The sequence below is a fragment of the Sinocyclocheilus rhinocerous genome, unplaced genomic scaffold (genome assembly GCF_001515625.1).
Source record: "Sinocyclocheilus rhinocerous isolate Xijiao unplaced genomic scaffold, SAMN03320098_v1.1 scaffold1965, whole genome shotgun sequence".
In the NCBI taxonomy this organism is placed as follows: domain Eukaryota; kingdom Metazoa; phylum Chordata; class Actinopteri; order Cypriniformes; family Cyprinidae; genus Sinocyclocheilus; species Sinocyclocheilus rhinocerous.
Genome location: NW_015625577.1, coordinates 1,189,329 through 1,212,559, shown reverse-complemented (window position 1 = coordinate 1,212,559; position 23,231 = coordinate 1,189,329). Strand labels below are relative to the sequence as shown.

Here is a 23,231-nt window from a genome sequence, read left to right as displayed (position 1 = left end):
AATCGTACAAGAAGAAGAAGGAACTCCGTTATTTTGACAGCAAAATACAACAAAGAATATCGTTTACATGTAGCGCGCATAGGTAGCGCGTCAATTCTCTCTCTCCCGCTCTCGCTGCGTGTGTGTGATCAAAGTGACGGCAAGGTGTGCGCCTTCACACTAGAATTTACGGTACGTTAAATACAGGTGCGCTGCGCATCCATTTAGATTAACTGAAAAACAGCACAGATCGCTTAGTGGAGAGTGAAACTCTGATGCGCTCAGTCAGAGAGTGTTCGGCGAGTGAAAATATATCTGCGCTAAACTTATACTTGGCCTCCAACTCACACACTGGCGAGTAAAATCTGAGAATTTATTAGCCATTGGCTAATATTAGACATCATTTAGTCGCCAGAGTGAAGATTTAGTCGCATATGCGAGTGATTTACTCGCAATGTAGAGGGTTGCATGATACCAGTTCCAAGGGAACGTACACGTTACAATCAAAGGTCATTAAAGTGCGCGAGATGTGAATTTATATTGTATATATTTACAGAGGAATATTATGTCACACTTCACACTTCTCTAGTAAGTTTCGTATGTGTGTGAAGACAGTAGCGCAAATACGTGAATGAATGTTCTGAAGTGAAATACACTTCAAAGGAATAAAGTTGCAGGCCCGGATTGGCTAATCGGGAGCACCGGGAAAATTCCTGGTGGGCCGGGCTGTTTTTTTTTGGCCGCGAGGGCCGGTACTATCATGCCACTGCTATGGGGTTGAAATAAGTATGCCTGTATTTAAGGCATCAAAGAACCGTCCCGTATGAAAGCTATAACACGGTTTGTCCCGTATTCGCAGGCATACGCCATATATGGTGGTCACCAGACCATATGAATAAAAAATTCTCAATTGATAATTAATTATTATTTATGCGCAAAATATTGTTTTATTTGTGAACGTAGCCGTTTGATGAAGGCTTTAAGACCAAGCAGAATCCTCTGCCGGCTGCTCCTGTTTCACAGCGAGCAGGACTTGCGCTTACGTCGATTTGATTTTGGCAAATCAGTTTGGGCGAATGCAATTTATTGATCATGAACCCACAGTTTAGCAAGGCAGGAAAACATTTAATCTACCTGAGGGGAGACGTCTTTCACTATTGTAAGTTAAGGCTGTTAGATAGAGAGGAAAATACATTTTAAAAAATTTAACATCTAGCGCATTATTAAACTTGGACCTCATTTTATTGAAGTAGAAATCCAAGCACCAGAAGCAGCCCACACTCAGCCCACAAGTTTTCTTTAATTGAAAAATATGCATTTTCCCAACATTTAGCAAGGCAGGAAAACATTTAATCTACCTGAGGGGAGACGTTTTTCACTATTGTAAGTTAAGGCTGTTAAATAGAGAAGAAAATATATTTAAAAAATGTAACTTCTAGCGCATTCTTAAACTTGGACCTTATTTTATTGAAGTAGAAATCCAAGAACCAAAAGCAGCCCACACTCAGCCCACAAGTTTACTTTAATTGAAAAATATGCATTTTCATTCATTCATAGGCTATATGGTTGCAATAATAGCCATTTTAGTTAAAACAATTTAAGTGCATAGACGTTTCATAAACGTCAGACATTATGGTACAGTAGGCCTACAAATATTTTGCTGGAGATATGCGAGCAAACAATAATAGATTAAAAAATGTATAATAGAAAGCGCAAAGGTGGCGCTGAAAAGGCCAGCAAAATAATACAAATAAAAAAAACAAAGCTGTTTATTGTTAAATTGTTAAATGCCCTGCCTCCATTACGTATCTTTGTCACGTCATAAGTGTTTGATCACATTTGAGTGATCGTTGCAAAAAATGTGTTTATGTATATATATTCTGTTTATGTATATACTGTATTCTATATATAGTACCAGTCAAATGTTTGGACCCTCGAATGGGAAAGTGTCAAACTTTTGACTGGTACTGTACTATAATATACAAAATGAATATGGGCCGATATATCGATATCGGCCTTTTTTAACTCCCGAATATCGGCCCCGAAAAACCCATATCGGTCGGGCTCTAGTATTAATGAATAAAATTAAAATATAAAATGTAATTTTTGGGCTATATTGAACTCTTGAATGGACAAACAAGAACAACAGACTCACTTGATCACTTGGAACAGAGTTCTGTAGAGCTGAGTAAAGATCTCATTGCTGTCCTCCAATTCAAAGCAGATGTTGTAGGACTTCACCCAAGCGATGTTCTAGAGAGCCAGAAAGGGAAAGATAAGGTCAGATGCTTGTTCAAAAAACCATTGTAAGACCTTGCTTTTCTATATTAGTTGGGTGCCATACCTCCAGTAGATAAAAATATCGATTAAACTGGGCACTCTTGGTGTCTTCCAACCCTTTCAGCTGTCGAGTTATGAACATGAAAATATCCTGAGTGGAAAAGAAGAGCAGAGTGTTTTAATATTTTAAGCACCTGTGAAGGCAATGCATGAGAGACAGCAGTGTTATTTTAGTATTTTCTGCTGAACAACTCGATCCGTTGCTGTCTTTCGTTCAAGGTGAAGAAAAACAGACACACACATCACCTTCAAAATTTCAGCACATCGGTTTTAATGCACACTAATACAATTAAAATTAAGTTTCTTTCCCAAAACAAACCACAATTTTACTTAACTGGGCCATAAAAGACTTAGTATTGTGCTGGTCATGTGATCTCAACATGGTAGTCATCATGGTGGGAATTTAAAACGTAATTATAGATGCAAACATTCATGGTTCTTCACTGACATATGCAAGAACTAAAACTGCATTCAAATCAATAGATGTTGAGTTTTCCAACCTTAAGTTTATCAGGTGATGTGTACGGTGCCTCGGGGGCATAGATGCGAAATATATCTGCAAGACAGCAGGCCACAAGTAGTCTGACATCTTTGTCTGGGTGTTTGAGGAAAAAATCTGAGGCGAGATGCAAGGCCAAGTTCAGATAGAGTTCCTTCTCCTCCTCTGAGTCCTGGTCCATGTCCATGAAGGTTTTCACCACCATCTGATTTTGAAAAGCACCATAGAGCCGTGTGTCAACCACGCATCCAACTAACAGTGTGATGTAAGACACTCTAATGGGAAACACACTTTCACTTGGCAGTCTTACTTAAAAATAGACATAAGTGACAAAGCCACTGAGGGAGGAAACGCCATCTACAAGCTGTAAAAACAGCTTGAAATACGAGCAGAAAAATTATAATTTCATTCTGTGTGATAAAAACTCAGCTGAGGTTTAGAGATGTTTTGCACAAAATATTTCTGCTAAAATAGCCAAGGAGAAAAAAAAATAATCACAAATATGGATCAATCTACAAAAATCTATAAATAGCACTTCAAATTAATTATTAATTCTGGTTACTGAATGTTTTGGAATATCTCTTTGGATTTGAGACTTTAGTCTTTGCAACTTTACAGATCTTCTTTATGCACCAAGAGCTTGTAACACTCTAAAGAGAAAGGAAAAAATGAAATCGCATCATATGACCCCTTTAAATAAAACTCAAACTATTATAAAATCGTTTTTGTTAACTGAAATAAAGATGAAATAAAATAAAACAAAAATATAAACGTTAGACTACAGAAATTTACAACATTTGTTTGTTTCTAAAATTACTACAACTAAAAGATCAATATATTTTTTTTTTAAATGACAACGGAACATAAAATGACTACAATTTTTACAAAAATTTAGTTCAAGCACAAAAATTACTAAAACTGAAATAAATAAAAGTTAAATAGATTTTTTTAAATAAATGGCAAACAAACGTAAAATTAGTACAATTTTCAGAATTTTTTGCTGAAATACTAAAATTACTAAAACTTAAATTTAAGCCATATAGAAATACTACAAAAAATAAAAATGACAATTACTAAAAATTTTAATCAAAAACACATGAAAACTCAAAAATATATATTAAAAAGCTATTTCAAAGTAATATATTTAGATTTATATATTTATATATTCATACATAAATATAAATTCACACTGGTGACTCGTTAATGGTATGAAAAGACTTGCAGGCTATATCTAACCGAAGAGTCGGACAAGCTTCAGTACTCATTATTCATTGTAATTACACAGAAAAAAACATTCAGCACTATTAATAAGCTGTTTCCACTTGGGTGAATGACAGATTGCTCCTCACCTTCAGTCTCCGAACCATCTCCTCCTTGGAGATCTTATCGGAGATCTCCTTCACCCCCGGCGGGTAGGTGATTTTGCCGTCCGTGGCTCGATTCTTGGAGTGAGCCATGCTCTCCAATCAGTGCTTGCTGCAAACGTGTCAAACCAAAAAAGACTTGAATATGTCAGCGCACAACACTAAGTGGGCAGGGAATTTTCATCAATGACTTTTTTGGAGAAGAATGTACTGTTAAAGAAATCATCCAGTGGATCCTGAATATGGATTTGACTTTGACTACACCCAGGAAAAAAAAAGAAAAAAAAAAGGCAAAATCAGTTTGTTTTTCAAAAATTGCAGGAGGTCGGCCAAAACCTCACCTCCTGTGGACAGTTAAATATTGATGGCGCTAAAGAGCAGTGTCAACAGACATTTAAATTCAACGAAATGCTATACTTTCAATTCAAGTTGATGTGAACAGAGGTTCTGCTGATTAGCAAACTAAAACACCCACACATGAATTACAATACCAAGCAGACTAATCTAAATAGACAAGACAAAAATGCAAATTAAAACAACTGCATAATAAGTGTTGCACATAATCATCAGCTGTAATTCATTATAATAAACAGCTAAATTAAGCCTACTGACATGATGAAGAGTAAAAATTAAGTAAGGAAAGACCCCATGAAATCCTTCTTCGACAGGAATGCAGGATGTATTGGAGGGCTTGTACTTTTTTGCTTTGATTGAAAAAAAAAAAAAAAAAAGTATATACTGTGGAAGATGAGATGTCAATATTTCAGTCAATTCTTCCAAAAGAAAAAGACTGTAAATTTGAAATGTTAATGTAAATTGTTAAAAAGCAACTGCCAATGTGTATAATAGAAAATATATTTTTTTGCTAAAGTTGCAATGAAATGGAAGTATTGATATATTTTCCATACTGTGACGTATATCTGCATGTAACAGAGCATTGAAAAAAAAATGTAGGCCAGGAACTTGGTACTATGCACCAGCTGATTGGATTTTAAAATGTGGGCTCAGCACTCAAAAATGAATCCGATCTTGAAAGGCAATTGCGGATGGGCGGAGCTTAAGCATTCTAAAAGAATGGAGAAGTCCAGCATATAGAGAAAAATCTGTTTTTAAACAGAAGACCGAATTATGACATTTAAATTAAGAAAAAAAACATTTAAAAAAAAGAGAAATATACATGCATGAATCATTCACAATATCTATATGAATTTACAAATTAGGTCCATTTTTATTTCATGTTTAAACAGAAGACCGAATTATGACATTTAAATTAAGAAAAAAAACATTTAAAAAAAGAGAAATATACATGCATGAATCATTCACAATATCTATATGAATTTACAAATTAGGTCCATTTTTATTTCATGCGGACTTCACAAAAAAAATGCTTGTCTTTGCAATATAACAATATTTTTTTGTGGAAATATATAAAAATATAACATAAAAATATAAATGTTATAATTAGAGTGTGTGTGTGTATATATATATATATATATATGTGTGTGTGTGTGTGTGTACACAACATTATATATCCAACATACGTAATAATAACTTAAAAATAATGACTTACAGTTCATTCTAATTAATTATTTAAAAAAAAAACACTTTGATTTGGATTTCATGAGGTCTTTAAATAGTAGTTAACTGGTAGAAGAATAAATTATTCAAAATGCAAATAAACGCATTATAGGTGCTTTGCGTTTCCTCTAAGAGCGATCCATAAAGTAATAACACCACAATTACGCAAGAAATTAATAATGCAAGGTGAGGTGAAAATAGCTGTCATTTCTAAGCAGGTTCATCACAGTCCAAGTGTTTCACAATCCCCGCAAACGCCAAACACATAACGTTACAGCAATTTACAACACCTCTATGCATGCAATTAGTAAACAATGCATCGCATTTCCAACTATTTACAGACACCATTACAACCTTACTACGATTTTGCACGGGGAAAAAAGAGAGGCTTACAGTCTGACAGCAGGTTGACTTTCTGAACTAACGTCTTTGTGCAGCACAACCAGGACAAAATACAGTCTTGATCACATAGCAGCGGTCATCTCATTCCTTTGACAGTGCTTTATCCCATAGAAACCGAGATAACACCCCTAAGGGGGTGTTTACAAGCTAAAATTCATTGCACGCCACTACAGCTCCCCTGTTACTATCTACATCCAATGCACAACAGCACGTCCCATCTCAATAGGCAACGGACTAAATAAACCCATAAGAAAAACGAGTGCGAATTACAACAGTAGAATCTAAAAATGTGTTTTGGATCAGATTTTAAAGGAGGCTGAAGCGGTTTACGAGCAGCTAAGCTAAGCTAACAGAGCTAAAAAAAAACAAACACTCATATGCATGTACACACACGAGGCATCAGGAGAAAGTGCACGGCCCTCTTTTGCAATGAAAACGGCCACGAAAACACACGTTACACGTAAACCAACAACAACTGTCATTGCAATTTGCGTTTTGAGTAGAGAACGAGCAAATTTGGGGGGGAGACAGTGAGAGTGAGAGTCAGTTATCCTCGCATGGGTTAACAGAAGAATAGACAACCAACCGCCGAAAAAGGAAAAAGCACCTACTAAAACAGCCACGAAATAATAATACCCAATAACGGCCTCCAATCGGCGCGGGTCGATTCCACTCGCTTGCGGTTTAAATTCAAACAGACGTTTACCTTATTGGAAAAAGTGCGCGCTCCACTCGCTTCTCCCACCACTGTGATCCTCCTGTCGGCTTCAAAATGGCGCCAATTTGTCCCTATCTGCACCAGTCAGTGCAGCTCCGCTCAATACAGATCCTTCACGTCCCTCCTCCGCTCGAGTTTATTTATTTAAGGACATGACTCTGTTTTTGTGGTTATATTAGCGGGTTGGGTTTGGAAAAAATAAATAAACTGCTATAATAGTGATGTAAATGGCTAGTGTAAGTGTATAAACGAGCGTTTATGTTGAGTCGCTAGCGGGTTGGAGTGTGGTGTAACAGTGACACCTATAGGCCATGAGGGGTATGACAGCGGTCTCCGCCTTCATATACAAATATATGACAGTTACAATGGATGGATAAAGGCACTGCACCAGTGTTGCTAAAATAAATGAAATCAAATATAAATATTAGATGAAAAATTCAAACTTTGAAGATTTCTGGAATGTTGCCTTAGCAACTGGCTGAAATAAGTTTAAGTTGAGGTAAAACTGCTCAAACAAAAACTAAAATAAAATCTAAATAATATATATATATATATATATATATATATATATATATACATACATACTGCACTGGGGGTCATTTAAAAAACAAAAATGAAACCTAGTTTTTAAGAGTCAAGGATTCATCATAAAAAGTACATGTTAACATTGTTCATACAATCATACAAGTCAAGCTGAATTACTGAAATATATAATTCACAGAAACAATTGACTCAAAATGTCAACATCTTGTAATGGATAACAACAAATAGACTGTTTTATTTTTTTAATTTAGCTTTTAATAATGTGCTTTTGTCTGTCTATTTAGATTTAATTTGTCTTTATCAATTTTAGTTTTATCAATTTTAATACTTCATTTTGAACTTAATTTCTTTGTTATTGACAAGGCAACATCATGACCCTGAGAGTGGGAACTTATTTATATACATTTACTTGTAGTGAAATAATGTAGAAATCTAATGGTTTTTAGCACTTATTCTTAAAAAAAAAAAAAGATGTTTAATATGCTGTTTAGGGAAATGCTTTCCAACAAATTAAAATATTAAAGTATGTAAAAATGTACTTAAAAAGAAAGAAAGAAAGAAAGAAAGAAAGTGCGAAAGAAAGAAAGAAAGAAACTTTTAATCAGCTCACATTGAAAAGCATCCAAGTGTAGAAATTAATTATTTCCATTTTATCAAAACAAATCAACATTTATTTACAAAAATATTCAGCAATATACAGCATATTCATAAAATGTAAACCCTGAGATCAGATCAGTGTCTAGATTTGAGCTGCCGGTCTTTTGAAAAAAAAAAAAAAGAGACATTGCTTAAAAAATGCTCCTAATTCAGCATGTCACTACAGATAATATTTTGCGTCTTCTATCTGGGACCTCAGCATTAATTTTATGTGTCAGGCTGTCTAAAAGTCGAGAGATTTATTAGACTCCAATGGTCTTATCCTACCAATGTTCCACACTTATCAATGTGGTAATATATGATTTACATTTTTATATTACAATGGACAAAACTAGAACAGCAAAAAACATTTTCATATGTGCACTAAGCATAATTACAGGAAATACAAAGAAAGTGATACTATTTAAAAAAAGAAATTCTCTTTCTTTTGTAAAACGTTTTTAGTATTTCAAATAAATAGATATGCCAATGGTCATTTAAAAAATAATATCGCCATACAGTCATTAAAAACATCTTTAGCTGCATCAGTATGTATTAAAATGATTAAAATGTATATATATAAACCCACTATCATTCAGAATGATAACATGACAATATTTCTATTTCAAGAACAGCTAAATGTCATCGGTTCTCTCTGTTAATGGCCTTTCTTTTTATGGGGAGGCACCACAGAATTCATCACAATGTCAACATTCACCGGCCGCTCGAAACCATCCAGCATCTTTGCTATTGTTTCTCGAGGGACTCCGTGCTTGTTCCTCCTGTTGATTAAATGAATAGACAGGAAATTACCAGGACAGCCAAGCTCTATTAGACTGCTATACAAAGCCAGTCGTAAATAAAACAAATAAATGAAAATAACAATGGCTCTTAGTTAGCTGGTCTTATTCCTGGGAATATGAAAGATACTTACTGATCTGGCTAGACTATAAAACATTTTTTCCACTTACAGCTGCGTTCTCTTTCTTTTGTAAAATGTTTTTAGCATTTCACATAAACAGATATGCCAATGGTCATTAAAACATTAAAATCACCATACAGTCATTAAAAACATCTTTAGCTGCATCAGTATGTATGAAAATAAAAATAAAAAATATATATATATATATAAACCTACTATCATTAAGAATGATAACATGGCAATATTTCTAATTCAAGAACAGCTAAATGTCATTGGTTCTCTGTTAATGGCCTTTCTTTTTATGGGGAGGCACCACAGAATTCATCACAATGTCAACATTCACCGGCCGCTCGAAACCATCCAGCATCTTTGCTATTGTTTCTCGAGGGACTCCGTGCTTGTTCCTCCTGTTGATTAAATTAATAGACAGGAAATTACCAGGACAGCCAAGCTCTATTAGACTGCTATACAAAGCCAGTTGTAAATAAAACAAATAAATGAAAATAACAATGGCTCTTAGTTAGCTGGTCTTATTCATGGGAATATGAAAGATACTTACTGATCTGGCTAGACTATAAAACATTTTTTCCACTTACAGCTGAAATATCTACCTCTGTACTGTAAGCCAAAACCTGATCCAAAGTCAATAGTCTTTCTCATTCAGTGATTAATAAAAGTCACTGTGTTCCTGAGAACCAAAACTATAAACAGACTTACTTTTCTAACTGGGCAGGATCATATTTCCAGCGGGTATCTGGCTCAAGAACGTCCACTCTGTATCCGTTGTCTAAAGCCTGTGTAAAATAAAGTAAATTAATAAAAATGTGTTACTAATTAGTAAGTGACGTGACATGTGGCCAAGTATGGTGACCCATACTCGGAATTAGTGCTCTGCATTTATCCCATCCAAAGTGCACACACACAGCAGTGAACACACACACACCGTGAACACACACCCGGAGCAGTGTAAGCAGATATAGTTCATTTAGCAAATAGCTGGAGAAATCCTTGTATTGCAATACAAAATCTCTGAATGCAAACATATAGAAATGTTCTAAAGCACTGCTAATAAAACTTTCAGCCAGTGTTCGGAGCCAAGTTAAAGCCTAACTTGCGTTTTACAAAAATATTCCAATCCCAGGCATTACTTAAAGATGCCAACTCACCATTTGAACATAAGGCTTCATTTCCCAGGCTTTAACATTAGTGTTGTCAATGATAACGGGCGAGCGGCCCTCCAACATCACCTGCTCGGCTTAGAAATGACAAAGCCATAAAGAATTAGCATTCAGATTGGTTTTAGAAAAATAACTTCATGCTCTTTCTCAAAACATTAAATGCTCACAATTGCAAGAGTTTCTATTGTTGAAATTGTTTGAATAATTTCATAAACACAAAATCTCACAAAAACGGTTAAGAAAAAGTCATGGTCATATTTGACCCCCGAAGCAAAAGAAAAAAAAGATATGATATTTTTCATAAAGAAAATGAAGGATATACTAGACTTCTTTAGATTTTTTTTTGCACTATAACATCGTTTTGGTGAAAATTATGCAAATATATAACATATTACACATAAATATAATTTTCTGCTATTTCTCTTTAATGTAATGCATATAAATCCTGTTTTCATAATTCAAATTGAATTATATGTATTTATACATCATTGATGTGTTTGATAAATAAAATTACTTAATTTTTATTTCATTCATGTTTTAATAGTAATAGTGAAAATGACTGCATTAAAGCAATCATAATCAAGTGAATCACCACTGAAAATAATTACAAAAATAAAGGGTTCATTTACTTTATATAATATCTATAGACATATTAATTATATTTATATGTGTGTGTGTGCATGTGTGTGTGAATGTACAGTGTATATATACATATATATAGTGTGTGTGAATGTACAGTATATATATATATATATATATATACTCTATATACACACACACACACACACACACACACACACACACACACACACATATATATATATATATATATATATATGTGTCCCATATCTACAATGATGTTACTTAGCCTATCCTCACCTCTCTTCTGGTTCCAGTCGTGCGCATCACTAAGCAGAGCAGAATCAAATTCATATCTGTTGTCTTGGAAAAAGTAGTCATCTGTGCTCAGTATTACTCCATTGGGAGCAGTGGACAGGAGCTCTCTGAGACATACAGTCAAATATTAGAAAATCTCTTTTTCTCTGCTTACCTAAACTAATAAAAACATGCCGTTGGGACAATTTTAGTACAACTTAACCAATCAGTGCAAGTTTTGCTTATAGTATGTCTTTAGTATTTAATTAAACATTTGACCACTGGTTTGGTGCAAAAACATCAATGAGGTCATTTCTCTACATAGTTCGTTTTGCTCACCTGGTCAAAGTGGATTTTCCAGATCCTGGGACTCCCCTCAACAATATGAGCACCAAAGCAGTGTTATTATAATGCTGATATTGGTCTTTTACGTGATAATGCTGCTGCCAGTGTGCTGAAGATGTTTGATATTCCTCAGAGAATCCAGGATGCTCATGTGACTGGAAAACCCTGTTTTGTTCATGCCACCTGTTCAAAGGTAATGGTGGTCCTTCCCATGGACCCCAGCTGTTGTTGTTGGCATGAAAACTGTGGAAGACGTTCTCCTGAGGTCTCATGTCTGGAGGATACATGATAGCACCTCCAGAGGTTGGGGGAGGGAAGAAGTGCACCCTTGGGTCTGGAGGAAGCCATGGTGGAGGAGGATACCACAGCTCTGGATATCCTCCTCTAACAAAGTCATCCATATTACACTGTAAGCGAGGTCTCCATCTTTTTGGATCTTTTTGGTTGCGTTCATGTGGATCTGGGTAAGGTCTGTAGGCTCTGCCATGATCAGTTACAACAGGAATGTCTGTACTGTTTGGTTGATCGCTTTCGGGCTTGCTAGAAGGATGGAGGCCATGCTGTTCAACCGTTTTGGTGTCCGCATTGATGTCAACCTTATCAACTTCCTCAAGCTCTTTGTAAAATTCACAAAGCTCCTGCTCGATGGATGGCTACAGGCGACACACAGGCCCAATAAATGAAGTACTAGTGATGGTCAACTCTCCAATGACACATTCTCTCTCTGTTTGGCTTGTGTTCTCAATGGAACATGTGTTGGTAACTTCTTTCACATTAGTGTCTGTCTGTACTTGTGTTGAAGGATCCAGTTCTCCACCATCTGGATTCACATCCTGTTGAGTCTTGAAATTTACATTTACATTTAGTCATTTAGCAGATGCTTTTATCCAAAGGTGATTTAGTGGTTTGTTTTCATACCGTTCCTCTACATTTCCTCTATGAGGTTGAATAATGACCAAAATAATGAGCAACAGTTAATTTTATTAAGTAGCCTACTAAACAAAATTGTTAGCCTACTAAAAAAAATTTATCTGTATTTTATTTTAAGATTAAGTTTAATTACATTATATATATTCAATTATTTAAAATGATTTTAATTTTAAATAACCGAATGAATGAGTAAATGAATGAATTAATGAATTAATGAAGCATGTTTATTATTCAATGTATTGTGCATAACAAAATGCAATTTTCTGTCGAGTACAAATTTATTTTGTTGCAAATAGGCATTTTTAATGAAATGATGCTAAATATATAATTTAAAAAGTCAAAGGGAGAGTATAAAATATTTATTTTTATATGTGGTAAACGTTTCATTTTATCTCAAGTAAAACCTGTAGTAGCTCCCATGAGTAGCGCCCATAGACTGTGGTAGCGCCCCTAGGACTTTTATTTTGTTTCCAGCAGCCATGTACTGTTCTGTTGAGTGAAGTAAGTTTGCGTGTAGATTCACACTCCCTCTCTCATGTAAATACAGTGCACAGCTCGTGATGTTACGGGATATTTTTTGTCTCCACTAATTGTTTAACACCACAGAGACTTTGAGACTGCGGAAGCGAAGACAACGAGGTTTAGCAGGTAGTTTGAATACTGTTTCAAACATATTCATCCTAGATTTTCTCATTAATACGTTCCATCATTTTTGACATTTCAGCATGTAACGGTTACTGTGATATGATAAGTGTTGCCTTAATCTGCACTGAGAGTATTTCATGCAACATTATTTTGACACTGGCTATAATCCTGACGTCATACTCTATACTTAAAATTTGTATTTTATTATTATATATACACATTATGGCTTGTCTTACACGTGTTGCATTAACAACACCGATTCTGAGCTTTGAACGAGAATATTAGTGGTTTTATTACGATGAATTTTGATGCACATGAAATGCAAAGCAGGTTACTGAGAAAAGCATGTGCTCGTATGTTTGACAGGTTGGAGAAGATGGAGGACGATTTGTCACAGGCTTTGAATTCTGTCAGTCTGGAGCAGAAAGACAGCAAGATGGACACTTTTGGGTAACTTAAATATCCCATCTTATTCTTTATTTAGCATATGCTTTCTTATTCTAAATTATTGATATTGTATTTTACTATTGCAAGTGAAATGCAATAGTGATCAAGAATCACCCCATTTGGGCTTTAATCCTACAACCATTATTGGATGGATTTCCATCAAAAATTTTGAAGCAAAACTAAGATTTTAACATATTCTGTCATTATGTCAATGTGCAGATATTGCTATACAATTATCCATTCAGATTTTCTTCTCATGGAGCACAAACATTGTTGTAAGTTTGTCACAAGGTTGTCATTTTGGTGAACAGTTTAGTCTCTTGTTTGCTGAAATGGTGAACGCACGAAGCAGGGATAAGCACATTGGGATTAGCTTTCTTAACACACTTTGGTTATACAACAGGTTTCTGTTCATGTGGGGGATTTCGGTTGTTTATGGAAAACCAAACTGTTTTACGGTTCCATATTTTGGCCTCTAGTTTCCTAACTATACAGTAAAAAAATATATATATACTTTCTATACTTACCATGATGCAAGAATGTTTATTTATCACAAACTGTGTGTTTCAATTATTAACAGTTTGCACATTCAGCAAGGGGTATGTAAACTTATGAGCACAACTGTATATATATATATATATATATATTCAAGATGTATTGTCACATACTATAATTATATAAAATAAATATATGATAAATATGATCAAATAAACAAATATAATTAATAGCATGAAAATATCAGAAATAAGTATTGATGTCAGAGAAATAGAAATAATTAGCCATTTGTTTCTAACAGTTAATCCAGTGTATTGTGTAACTGGCATATTGAGGGACACGTTTGTAGTTTAGATTGATTGTGTTGGGTGGGTCACGTAGGACCTTGTTAAACCAGATTAGGGATTTAATCTTTAAATCTAAAAGTTCGCCTACACTACAGCCTCCTTTTACTCCACCTACAGCCTATATCACACATTTTATTGTATTATTAATTATTGGAACAACTGACTTTGCTTCCCTGGAACTCAAGACGAAATATCTATCAAGACACTCAGGTGCAATTTTTTTCACGTGACCAGCCACTGTCGCTTAGCATGGAGGAAATCTCTGAATATTTTAGCGAAACCCTGCGATCGCGCTCCGACAGTGTGGCCAGCACCGGCACAGAGTCCACCAGCAGCCGTCTGTATGTGCGACAGCATCTGGCTATGCTCATGACCTGCGTGGACGATCTGGACCCTGACGATAAACTCAACGCCCAGGTGGCTAAAACATTAGATGAGGCTTTTCTCGTCTGCAGGCAGATTGCGGGCCGACCTAAGAAAGACCAGTTCAGGTTTTGTTTTCTACCTCACTTGTTGTCAAGTCTGGCAGACCTAAACCTGACTGCAGGTGTCGAGCTTGGTTTTGTGGCGACTGTGCACCTTTCTATCTGTTTTTCCAGAGAAATCATGGAATCATGGTGTATTTGAGTTAATGATCTTCAGGGGATGAGACATTTTAAACCTTAGATGTTAGCCTGTGGTTCTTAAAAATGGTTAAACGGTTTGAGCTGTTTAAGATGGTAAGCTGCAGTGTGATATGCTTAGAATTTCTTGAATTGGTGTTATTGTTCATCTGAGCAGTTATGTAAGGACAGGAGTTACACAAGCAGAACTATTATTTCTTTCTTTTACTCCCAGGCTGTACGTCGTCACGTGGAATGTGGCCACAGCTGAGCCTCCTGACGATGTGAACTCTGTGCTTCAGCTCAACTCCCCGAAGAAAACTGACCTCTATGTGATCGGGTGAGTTTCAGTATTTGAAAGCGAGAGACAGACCATAAAGTAAATAATGACAGTTATCTTACCTCAGAAGTATGTGGTCTGAGTGTCCTAACATCTGTGATGCTGCTGTTCAGGCTGCAGGAGGTGAAGGCTGCACCTCTCAAGTTTGTCACAGATTTGGCCTTCGAGGATTCTTGGAGTCACTTCTTCATGAACACGCTGGCTCCATTGGGTTATATCAAGGTGCTGACTCATACAAACATGCTTTTGTTCATTATCATACTAATTATGCGATATTCACTATGAACCAGTGGATTATACCACTGATTTCTTAGTCAGTGATTTATAGAGCAGCTCTGACAGGTATACATGAATGGGAAATATTATTATTATTATTGTAAATTTAATTTTTAAAAATATATATATTTATAATATTTTATATTTGTAATATATTAAAATGTATATTTTTAATAACATAATTTAAATATATGCTAATAATATAATTACATTATATATATATATATATATATATATACTTTAATTACATACTTATGTAATTACAATTATTTAATCCATTTATATTTTTAATGTGAATTATTACAATTTATGTAATTATATATTTAAGTTTAAATAAGAAATAATGCATTTAAATAATTGAAATGTATACAATTTAAGTTAAATGTAATTATATACATTGTAATATAATATAATTTATAATATACAGTATATACATTATTTATATATTTCATTACATTACTACATTTGACTTGATGAACCTATAATGAATTAATAATGAATTTGGTATAATGAACTTGGTTACACTTTAGTGTAATTAACTAACTATTAACTATGACTTTTGCCACAATAAACAACTAATTTTCTGCTTATTAATAATTAGTAAGGTAGTTGTTAAGTTTAGGTATGAGGTGGGATTAAGGGATCTAAAATATGGTCCTGCAGAATAAGGCATTATTATGTGCTTTATAAAAACGAATAAACAGCCAATATGCTAGTAATATGCATGCTAATAAGCAACTAGTTAATAGTAAAAATTGGTCCTTAAATAAAGTTTTACCATGAACTTATAATGAATAAATATAATCTATAATTACAATTAAATGTGTTATTTATTAAATCTATTATAATTTATATATTTAATATAATTTGAATATTTAATTTAATTATATAAATGTATTTATTGTGGCCCATTCAGGTGTCCTCCATACGGATGCAAGGTCTGCTCTTGCTTTTCATTTCCAAGATGGAGCACGTCCCCTTTATCAGAGACATTCAGGTCACTTACACCCGCACAGGACTCTATGGCTACTGGGTAAGAGTATGGAAATGCAAGTTAGTTATAGTTTTGAGAGCAACTTTTGATAAACCTAATGAAAATGTAACATTTGCTGTGCAGGAAAATTCATCCTTATTTTCTTCAAATTAAAGGGTAATAAAGGAGGTGTGTCCATCCGTCTGTCCTTCTACGGTCACATGCTCTGCTTCCTGAACTGTCACCTGACCGCCCACATGAACTACGCCTCTCAGCGGGTGGATGAGTTCGAGTATATTCTAGATGCTCAGACCTTTGACACCAAAAACACACCACGCATTTTGGATCACAAGTCAGTCGTGGCCATGAATAATAACCACATAACAGTCTTCTGTGAATGATTTAATTTGGCTGATTGTGTTCTTTATTCCTTATCATTTATCTACATTGCTCTTTATTGCAAATTAATTCTAGAGTGGTGTTCTGGTTTGGGGATTTGAATTTTCGTATCGAGGACCACGGGATGCTCTTTGTAAGGAACTGCATCACCAGCCAGCGTTATAATCTTCTTTGGTCTAAAGATCAGGTACTGATCAATAGATGTAGTAACAATGTCTATACATGCAAATGAAAAATGTACTAACATATCAATCGTATATTTGCCGATCCAGAATTAGTAACTCACTTAATTTATGCAATAATGTTAGTTTGTGTCTGTGCATGTCAATATCTCACCAGCTCACCATGATGAAGCAGAAGGAAGCTACTTTGCAGAAGTTTGAAGAAGGACCTCTTGACTTTCAGCCCACCTATAAATTCGATTTGAACTCCGATAACTATGACACAAGGTAAATGACACAACTTATTACAGTACATCCTGCTGTATTTTGTAGTCATTGGTTTTAAAGTCAATAAGAATTTTTTTTTTTTGCACAATTATGGTCTTATTGTGAACGATTTAATTGTGGCACATTATTCCAGAAAAGTCTTTCATTAAAATGTAATGCCTTTGAAATTCTATTCATTTTACCTTTTCATTTTTAATAAGAAAATAAAATACCACTTTTCACAACACAGCCAATTCCTGATGGATAAAATCAAGTCCTGCTCAACTTTTTGTTTCACTCATACATATATTTCTATTGTGGAATTAAAATGGATTTCATGTTGACTTTAATTGCAGTACATAGCAATAGTAATCCCCATAATATCCTGAATCTCCCGCAGGGCTGTTTTTAACTGTCAGATGTTCACAGATGCTCTTTTTCACCCCTGCAGGGTACAGAAGACATGGTTTGGTTTTAAGTAAGCTTTCAAATTCCCATGCGCTTCCTAACTTGATCCTTCCTACCCTGCTTGTCTAGCATTCCACCAGCATTCCTTTCCCTGTTTGTAGCACTTCCGCCAGGCAGCGGAAAGCCTTTTTCTTTGCCCTAGAGCTGACAGACCTCATTCACACTTTAATGCAGACCAGTGCATTGTGTGCCGCTATCCCGTCCTGTAACACCAATTCATCTATGAAGCACCGTAAACAATCAGTTAATAACAGCCATATAGATCCAGTCTGTGTTTGGATGTAGTTGTTGTTGTGTGTTGCAAAGAGTTTCGATGTTTAAGTATTGATCATCTGTTGTTCAATGCTGTCGGTTCTAGTAGCTGTTCAGATCTTTGCAACACACATGGTTATAAAGCATGTGGACGACTTGGCCCGCTTAGTGAAAATGCTTTTTGATCTACAGGATGTATTTATGCTGTCCATAAGGAGATGCAGCATGACTGAACTCATATAAACTCCTTATATTTTTAGAGCAGTTGTTTTCACACTTTTTAAACATGGGGACCTACAAAATATGATGCTCTTCTTGTAGGGGACCAACTTCTTAAAATGTTTAGTAATTTAGTTGACTAAAATATAAAGGCCACTACCTAAAGTTTATGGTCTATAATATTAGTTTGTTTGTTTTTTAAATAATTCACTTTTACTCACCAAGGAGCCATATATTTGAGAAAAGAAAAAAAACACGGTATAAACAGTAATATCGAGAAATTATTACAGTTTAAAATGTCTGTTTTGTATTTTAATATATTTTAAAAAGTCTTTAATCCAAAATTTATTTGAGGTTTTACTGGTATGTGATACAGTGTACACAGTGTTTTTTTTTTTATCCAAGAAATATTATAAATTAAAGCCAGTATATTTTAAATCGCAGCCAGTTGATGGGACCAGTCCCAAATCGATTGTGGTATCTTAAGTAAGCACATTTAAATTTGTACTGTAATTATTGAAATCGATTCTAAATAGTCTTTCAAAAAAGGTTGTTACAAATTAAGAAAAGCATACCCATAATGTATTTTATTTAATTCATTATTTAATGAATAAATTCACACCACAGCCTTACCATTACCACATTGTCTCAAAACATTTAGTATACATTTATCTTGTAACATTTTTTATAAACAAAATGTTTTATTAGTCTACTGTACTTCAGACTTTGAGTGTTTATGGTTACTGCTACTGTTGTCCTTGCGTTCTCATTCCGTTCAAACTTATGCAGACTGTTACACTGTCAAGAAAAGGCTGCATTTGCACAATTTAATTGAGTACTTTTATGACACGTTTACTTTGTGGATCTATTTATGTCTATAACTCATGCTGAAGTGGTATTATAATAATAGTTGTGTCTCACTGAAATTGAGTGTGAATAAGTGAAGGATGTGCAGAAATGACCAAGTGTATTTTTGTGGTCAGTACAGTTTGATATAACTTTCATGTTAAGTATAAGCAGACTGCGCTTAAACATATTTGTCAAAACCAAATATGCCCTCTTTTGGCTTAAGAATGTGTTTTTGTTATAATGTTAGACTAATGCTAGTGTATAAATAGAATGTATTTGTATCAAATTATAATGTATAAAAGGAAAAAAAACTGTAAGAAACAATTCCTCTGTAAATGAAGAGCTTTTTTTATTTTCTAAACAACTACAAATGCTTACTGATGACATGAAATAAATGTTATTTAAATTAAAAATGAAAACAGTTTGTTTTAATGATTTTATTGATTATCCTCATAGCAAAGTACTAATTAACTACTAATAATAATGACAACAAGGCTGATAAATAGAGATCCTGTTTATAAATGATTACTAAATGTATGTAATTTTTTAAAAAGATTTTTACTTTGTTTAAAATCTTTTTATCTGTTAATTTTTTTTAAAGCATGAAAAATAAATGTCGTCTGCCGACCTCTAGCGTTAAAACGTTTCGTTGCCATAGCAACAGTGTGTTTACTCGCCGGTAGATTGTCAGCAGTCGTATTTTGAGTTGCAGTACATAGGCATTTATATCTGACAGGTAAGACGCTTTATTTACGTTTAATGTTTTAATCCTACTTATTTAATGTTTATTTAGTTTAAAAAATGCTGAATGGATTGTTTAAGACAAGAGTTGATGAGCAAAACAGTAGGTTTTACAACAGTTAACTGAAATCCTGACGGTTATATCTAAATTGTCAGTATTTTGCTCTTTTGTGTATTAGAATTTAATAACAGCTGTTTTTGGCAACAGTATGGCTTTAATTCAAGTGTTATAATAGATTACAGTGTTGGTTAGTTATCATATAGTAATCACAAAACAATGACTTTAACCATAGAATTACTTTTTCTCATTAGAAAAAAAATGTCTCGGCTGATGGGATCCCCTGATAAGTTTCTGCCATCTGAGTGGAAACATGCAAACCAGGTGCATTTCAGGAGCTCGGAGGCAGAACGATCACTCTCACAGAGACTGACAGCGGAGTGTCAAAGACTCGTAGAGGAGAGTGACAAATCTACCAAACACATGCAACAGGATGCACAAAAGAAGCTGGGTATGCAATAGAGCAAACACATGTGACAGGATGCAAAGAAGGTTAATGGCCTTGCATTAGAGGTGCAGGAAGACGGGAAGTTCAAGATGATACTTGTCCTTTCAAAGATAAGTGATAGAAATGATGAGCAGAGGAAGTTATTTCAGATATTTCCTTAATAATGTGTAAACAATTCTGGCCTACGTATTTTCCCATGAGTCTTGCATCTCCTCTTCAGAGCAGAGAATCCAGGACATCAAATTCTGGAGGCAGGAACTGGACCAGAAGTTTCAGGAGATGGTGCAGGAGATTGAGACCCTCATCATTTTTAAGAGCCGTGTGGAAAGAGCCTTAGAAAGCTGCTCTGAGCCTTTCCAAGTGACTTTGCAATGTCTGACTGTGAGGTACTTCTCACTGTAGAGCACCACTAGAAGAAGACAATCCTAAAATCAAGAGTTTTACTTGACCTACACAACCAAATTGATCAAAAGTAACCACGAAGACTTTTACATTTCAAATAAATGCCATCCTTTTGAACTTTGTCTGTGTCACAGACAGAAGCGGGTGGCGATTGACCTTGTGCATGATGAGGTGGAAGAGGAGCTGTTGAAGGAGAAGGAGGTGATTGAAGGAGTGATGGTCCTGCTTCAGCGAACACTGGAGCAGATCAATGAGCAGATCAGGTCGGTGGGACAGTGACAAGACTCATTTGGGAATCAAGAGACTAACTTAAGGGGGTCAAATCATAAAGAATCAAATTGTTCTTGATGTTTCATGTGGAAGCATCTGTCAAAGCTGTAATAAATAAATAAATATGAATTAAATAAATTATTAAATTATGATGATAATAAAAATTCAATAATAAACAATTATTTAATAAAACAATAAAATCAAAATAAAATAATAATGACTTTGGTGAGAAACTGAAAAGTGTTTAAAATATGGCACTAAACCCTTGCATTATTGGTATATTGTGTTATTTAATAAAAATGCTAGTTATATACACATTAATTTGATTAAAAAGGAATTTTACTTTGCACATATTTCATGTGTTTTTCAGGCTCATTCGTTCAGTGAAATACTATCTGGAAAAGGACCTGCAGGACAAATTTCAGGCTGAGCACATTGATGATTTCTGTGCCCTTCTCACTAATGCGTCGCCCGGTTTAAACAAAGGGAATTCAGATTTTAGCAGTGTTGGGTAAGAAAAGTGTCTATGATACTATTTAGATGTTAAGAGAAGGTTTTCCATCTTTTTCTTCTGTATGTGTATATATATATATACATATATATAAACATTTTTTTTTACTATTTCCAGAACTGCAGTGACTCCTGAGGAGTGGGAGAGCCTCTGCATCTTAAACATTAGCAAAGCCGAGAAGGAGAAGAACAACTCTCTTTCTCTGAGAGCTCTTGTGGACAGCCTGCTCGAGCAGACGGCTGCAGACATGCGCAGACAGTACGAGGCCACGGGAAGGGCTTTTGAGCTCCGCATAGAGGAGACCAAAACTGCCAAAACACAGCTTGAGAACCAGCTCAATGAGGTCAGTTGCACGTGTAGTATAAAATCATTTCTACTAATGAATTAAGGCACAGCAACATTATAATATATATTATGAAAAATATATTTATTTTGAGATTTGTTAAAATTATAATTAACAATTTTATTAAATATTTTTATCTATTTTATATTAAATATTATTACATTTTTAAATATTGAAATTTAATTTTGAGTGAGTGTTAGGTCATGGCTAAATTAAAATAATTTAATAATATTTGACAATAATATAGCCTATTGTGCATCCTTAGTAACTAGCCATATAATACTCGGCAAAATTCAAAGTCAAAAATGTATATGTTTAGCATTTGAGTAATTAGGATCAATTTCAATTTAATCTTGTCTGTAACATCCCGGATCGTTTTATAGGGTTTCATTCTAGTTTTTTTAGGTTCTAATTTGACTAGTTTGGTATGTCTATGTGCTCTCTTAAAGCTGCTAGCAGAGACAGCAAATCAGGAGAAAAATCTGGAGTCTCTACGTGTGGCAATCGCAGAGAAAGACGCTCCATTCAAAGTGGCTCAGACTCGACTGTCCTCTCGCAGCCAAAGGCCCAACGTTGAGCTCTGCCATGACCCGGCTCAAATCCGACTGCTGGAAGAGGTCAAGGAGCTCGCAAACCACATTGAGAGGTAAGGGAAAGGATGGATAATATATATATATAGCGGTTGGGTTACTGCCCAGAAGGTTGGGTTAAACATTTAACCCAACTTTTGGTTGAAAACAACCCAATCGCTGGGTTTGTCCATATTTAACCCAGCATTTTTTAGAGTGTACATTGATTTATTTGTGGCGTTTGACTTCGTTGAATAAACATGAGCACTGCACGTTTCAAAATCAAAACGCAGTGCGGGTGTTTTATATGAATGTATCTTTGAAGAGAACCAACTGTCTTCAGAAAAGTTTCGATGGCATTTTCATTTTATCTGATAAAGTAGCGTTCATAAGCTCCAAAAGCTCCAAAAGTCTCCAGAAACATGTTTTTGTTATTCACTTGGTGTTTTTGTTTTCTGCAGCTCTTTTCATATTCTTTATCCTGGCTGAAGCACTTTTGTTTCAATCTATAAGAGTAATCAGCCTATGTTATAGTTTAAAGTTAAAGATATTAATATTATTAAAGTGAGCCTAAGAGTCTTACATTTATTTGACAGTGATTTCACATTTTTTGTTTGAATGAAGGCTAAATACAAATAAAAGGTGAACATTAATTTATATGTGCATTTTTAAAAAAAAAATTTTTTTTATATTGTTTTATAGGAGGAGGTTTCATAGACTTGGCAAATAAATATTGTTCCTATCGATATCGGAATTATGGAACTAGACGAAAACAAGGAGATACACACACTCTACAACACACTCTAAATCCCCGCAGCATTTAGGCAGGCATTTCCAAC

At 34.6% G+C, this 23,231-nt stretch overlaps 4 protein-coding genes across 5 annotated transcripts in view; 2 read left to right on the top strand and 2 right to left on the bottom strand.

Annotated features, from left to right (window-relative positions):
* Window positions 1-6,852, bottom strand: part of LOC107752691 (PDS5 cohesin associated factor B) — a 41,043-nt gene extending 34,191 nt beyond the window's left edge. Inside the window, exons 1-5 of the mRNA XM_016568719.1 lie at window positions 6,774-6,852; window positions 4,168-4,294; window positions 2,820-3,023; window positions 2,324-2,410; window positions 2,135-2,232 (exon numbers count right to left, since the gene is read on the bottom strand). Of these exons, the coding sequence (XP_016424205.1) occupies window positions 2,135-2,232; window positions 2,324-2,410; window positions 2,820-3,023; window positions 4,168-4,275 (497 nt within the window). The 5' untranslated portion in view covers window positions 4,276-4,294; window positions 6,774-6,852. The remainder of the gene's footprint in view (window positions 1-2,134; window positions 2,233-2,323; window positions 2,411-2,819; window positions 3,024-4,167; window positions 4,295-6,773) is intronic.
* Window positions 6,853-9,145: 2,293 nt separating this feature from the next.
* On the bottom strand, window positions 9,146-12,989 carry LOC107752680 (NEDD4-binding protein 2-like 2). Its single transcript, XM_016568710.1, is given in 6 exon segments — window positions 9,146-9,388; window positions 9,699-9,775; window positions 10,148-10,236; window positions 11,039-11,163; window positions 11,375-12,222; window positions 12,912-12,989. Coding segments are annotated over 6 exon segments (1,341 nt in total). The 3' UTR covers window positions 9,146-9,264.
* On the top strand, window positions 12,793-18,352 carry LOC107752361 (inositol polyphosphate 5-phosphatase K-like). 2 transcript variants are annotated; one of them, XM_016568324.1, is made up of 9 exons: window positions 12,793-12,949; window positions 13,322-13,405; window positions 15,082-15,186; window positions 15,300-15,408; window positions 16,379-16,495; window positions 16,612-16,787; window positions 16,910-17,021; window positions 17,174-17,283; window positions 17,714-18,352. In XM_016568324.1, exons 2-9 carry the CDS (start codon window positions 13,332-13,334, stop codon window positions 17,742-17,744), a joined length of 834 nt encoding a protein of 277 aa, XP_016423810.1. In that variant the 5' UTR covers window positions 12,793-12,949; window positions 13,322-13,331; the 3' UTR covers window positions 17,745-18,352. The 2 variants fall into 2 exon arrangements, with proteins under 2 accessions (XP_016423810.1, XP_016423800.1); XM_016568314.1 differs by having other exon boundaries at window positions 12,793-12,958.
* A 1,685-nt stretch (window positions 18,353-20,037) lies between these two features.
* tekt1 (tektin 1) overlaps window positions 20,038-23,231 on the top strand; it is a 3,708-nt gene continuing 514 nt past the window's right edge. Inside the window, exons 1-6 of the mRNA XM_016568303.1 lie at window positions 20,038-20,300; window positions 20,518-20,683; window positions 20,834-20,962; window positions 21,340-21,480; window positions 21,598-21,823; window positions 22,273-22,469. Coding sequence (XP_016423789.1) covers window positions 20,069-20,300; window positions 20,518-20,683; window positions 20,834-20,962; window positions 21,340-21,480; window positions 21,598-21,823; window positions 22,273-22,469 — 1,091 coding nt within the window. The 5' untranslated portion in view covers window positions 20,038-20,068. The remainder of the gene's footprint in view (window positions 20,301-20,517; window positions 20,684-20,833; window positions 20,963-21,339; window positions 21,481-21,597; window positions 21,824-22,272; window positions 22,470-23,231) is intronic.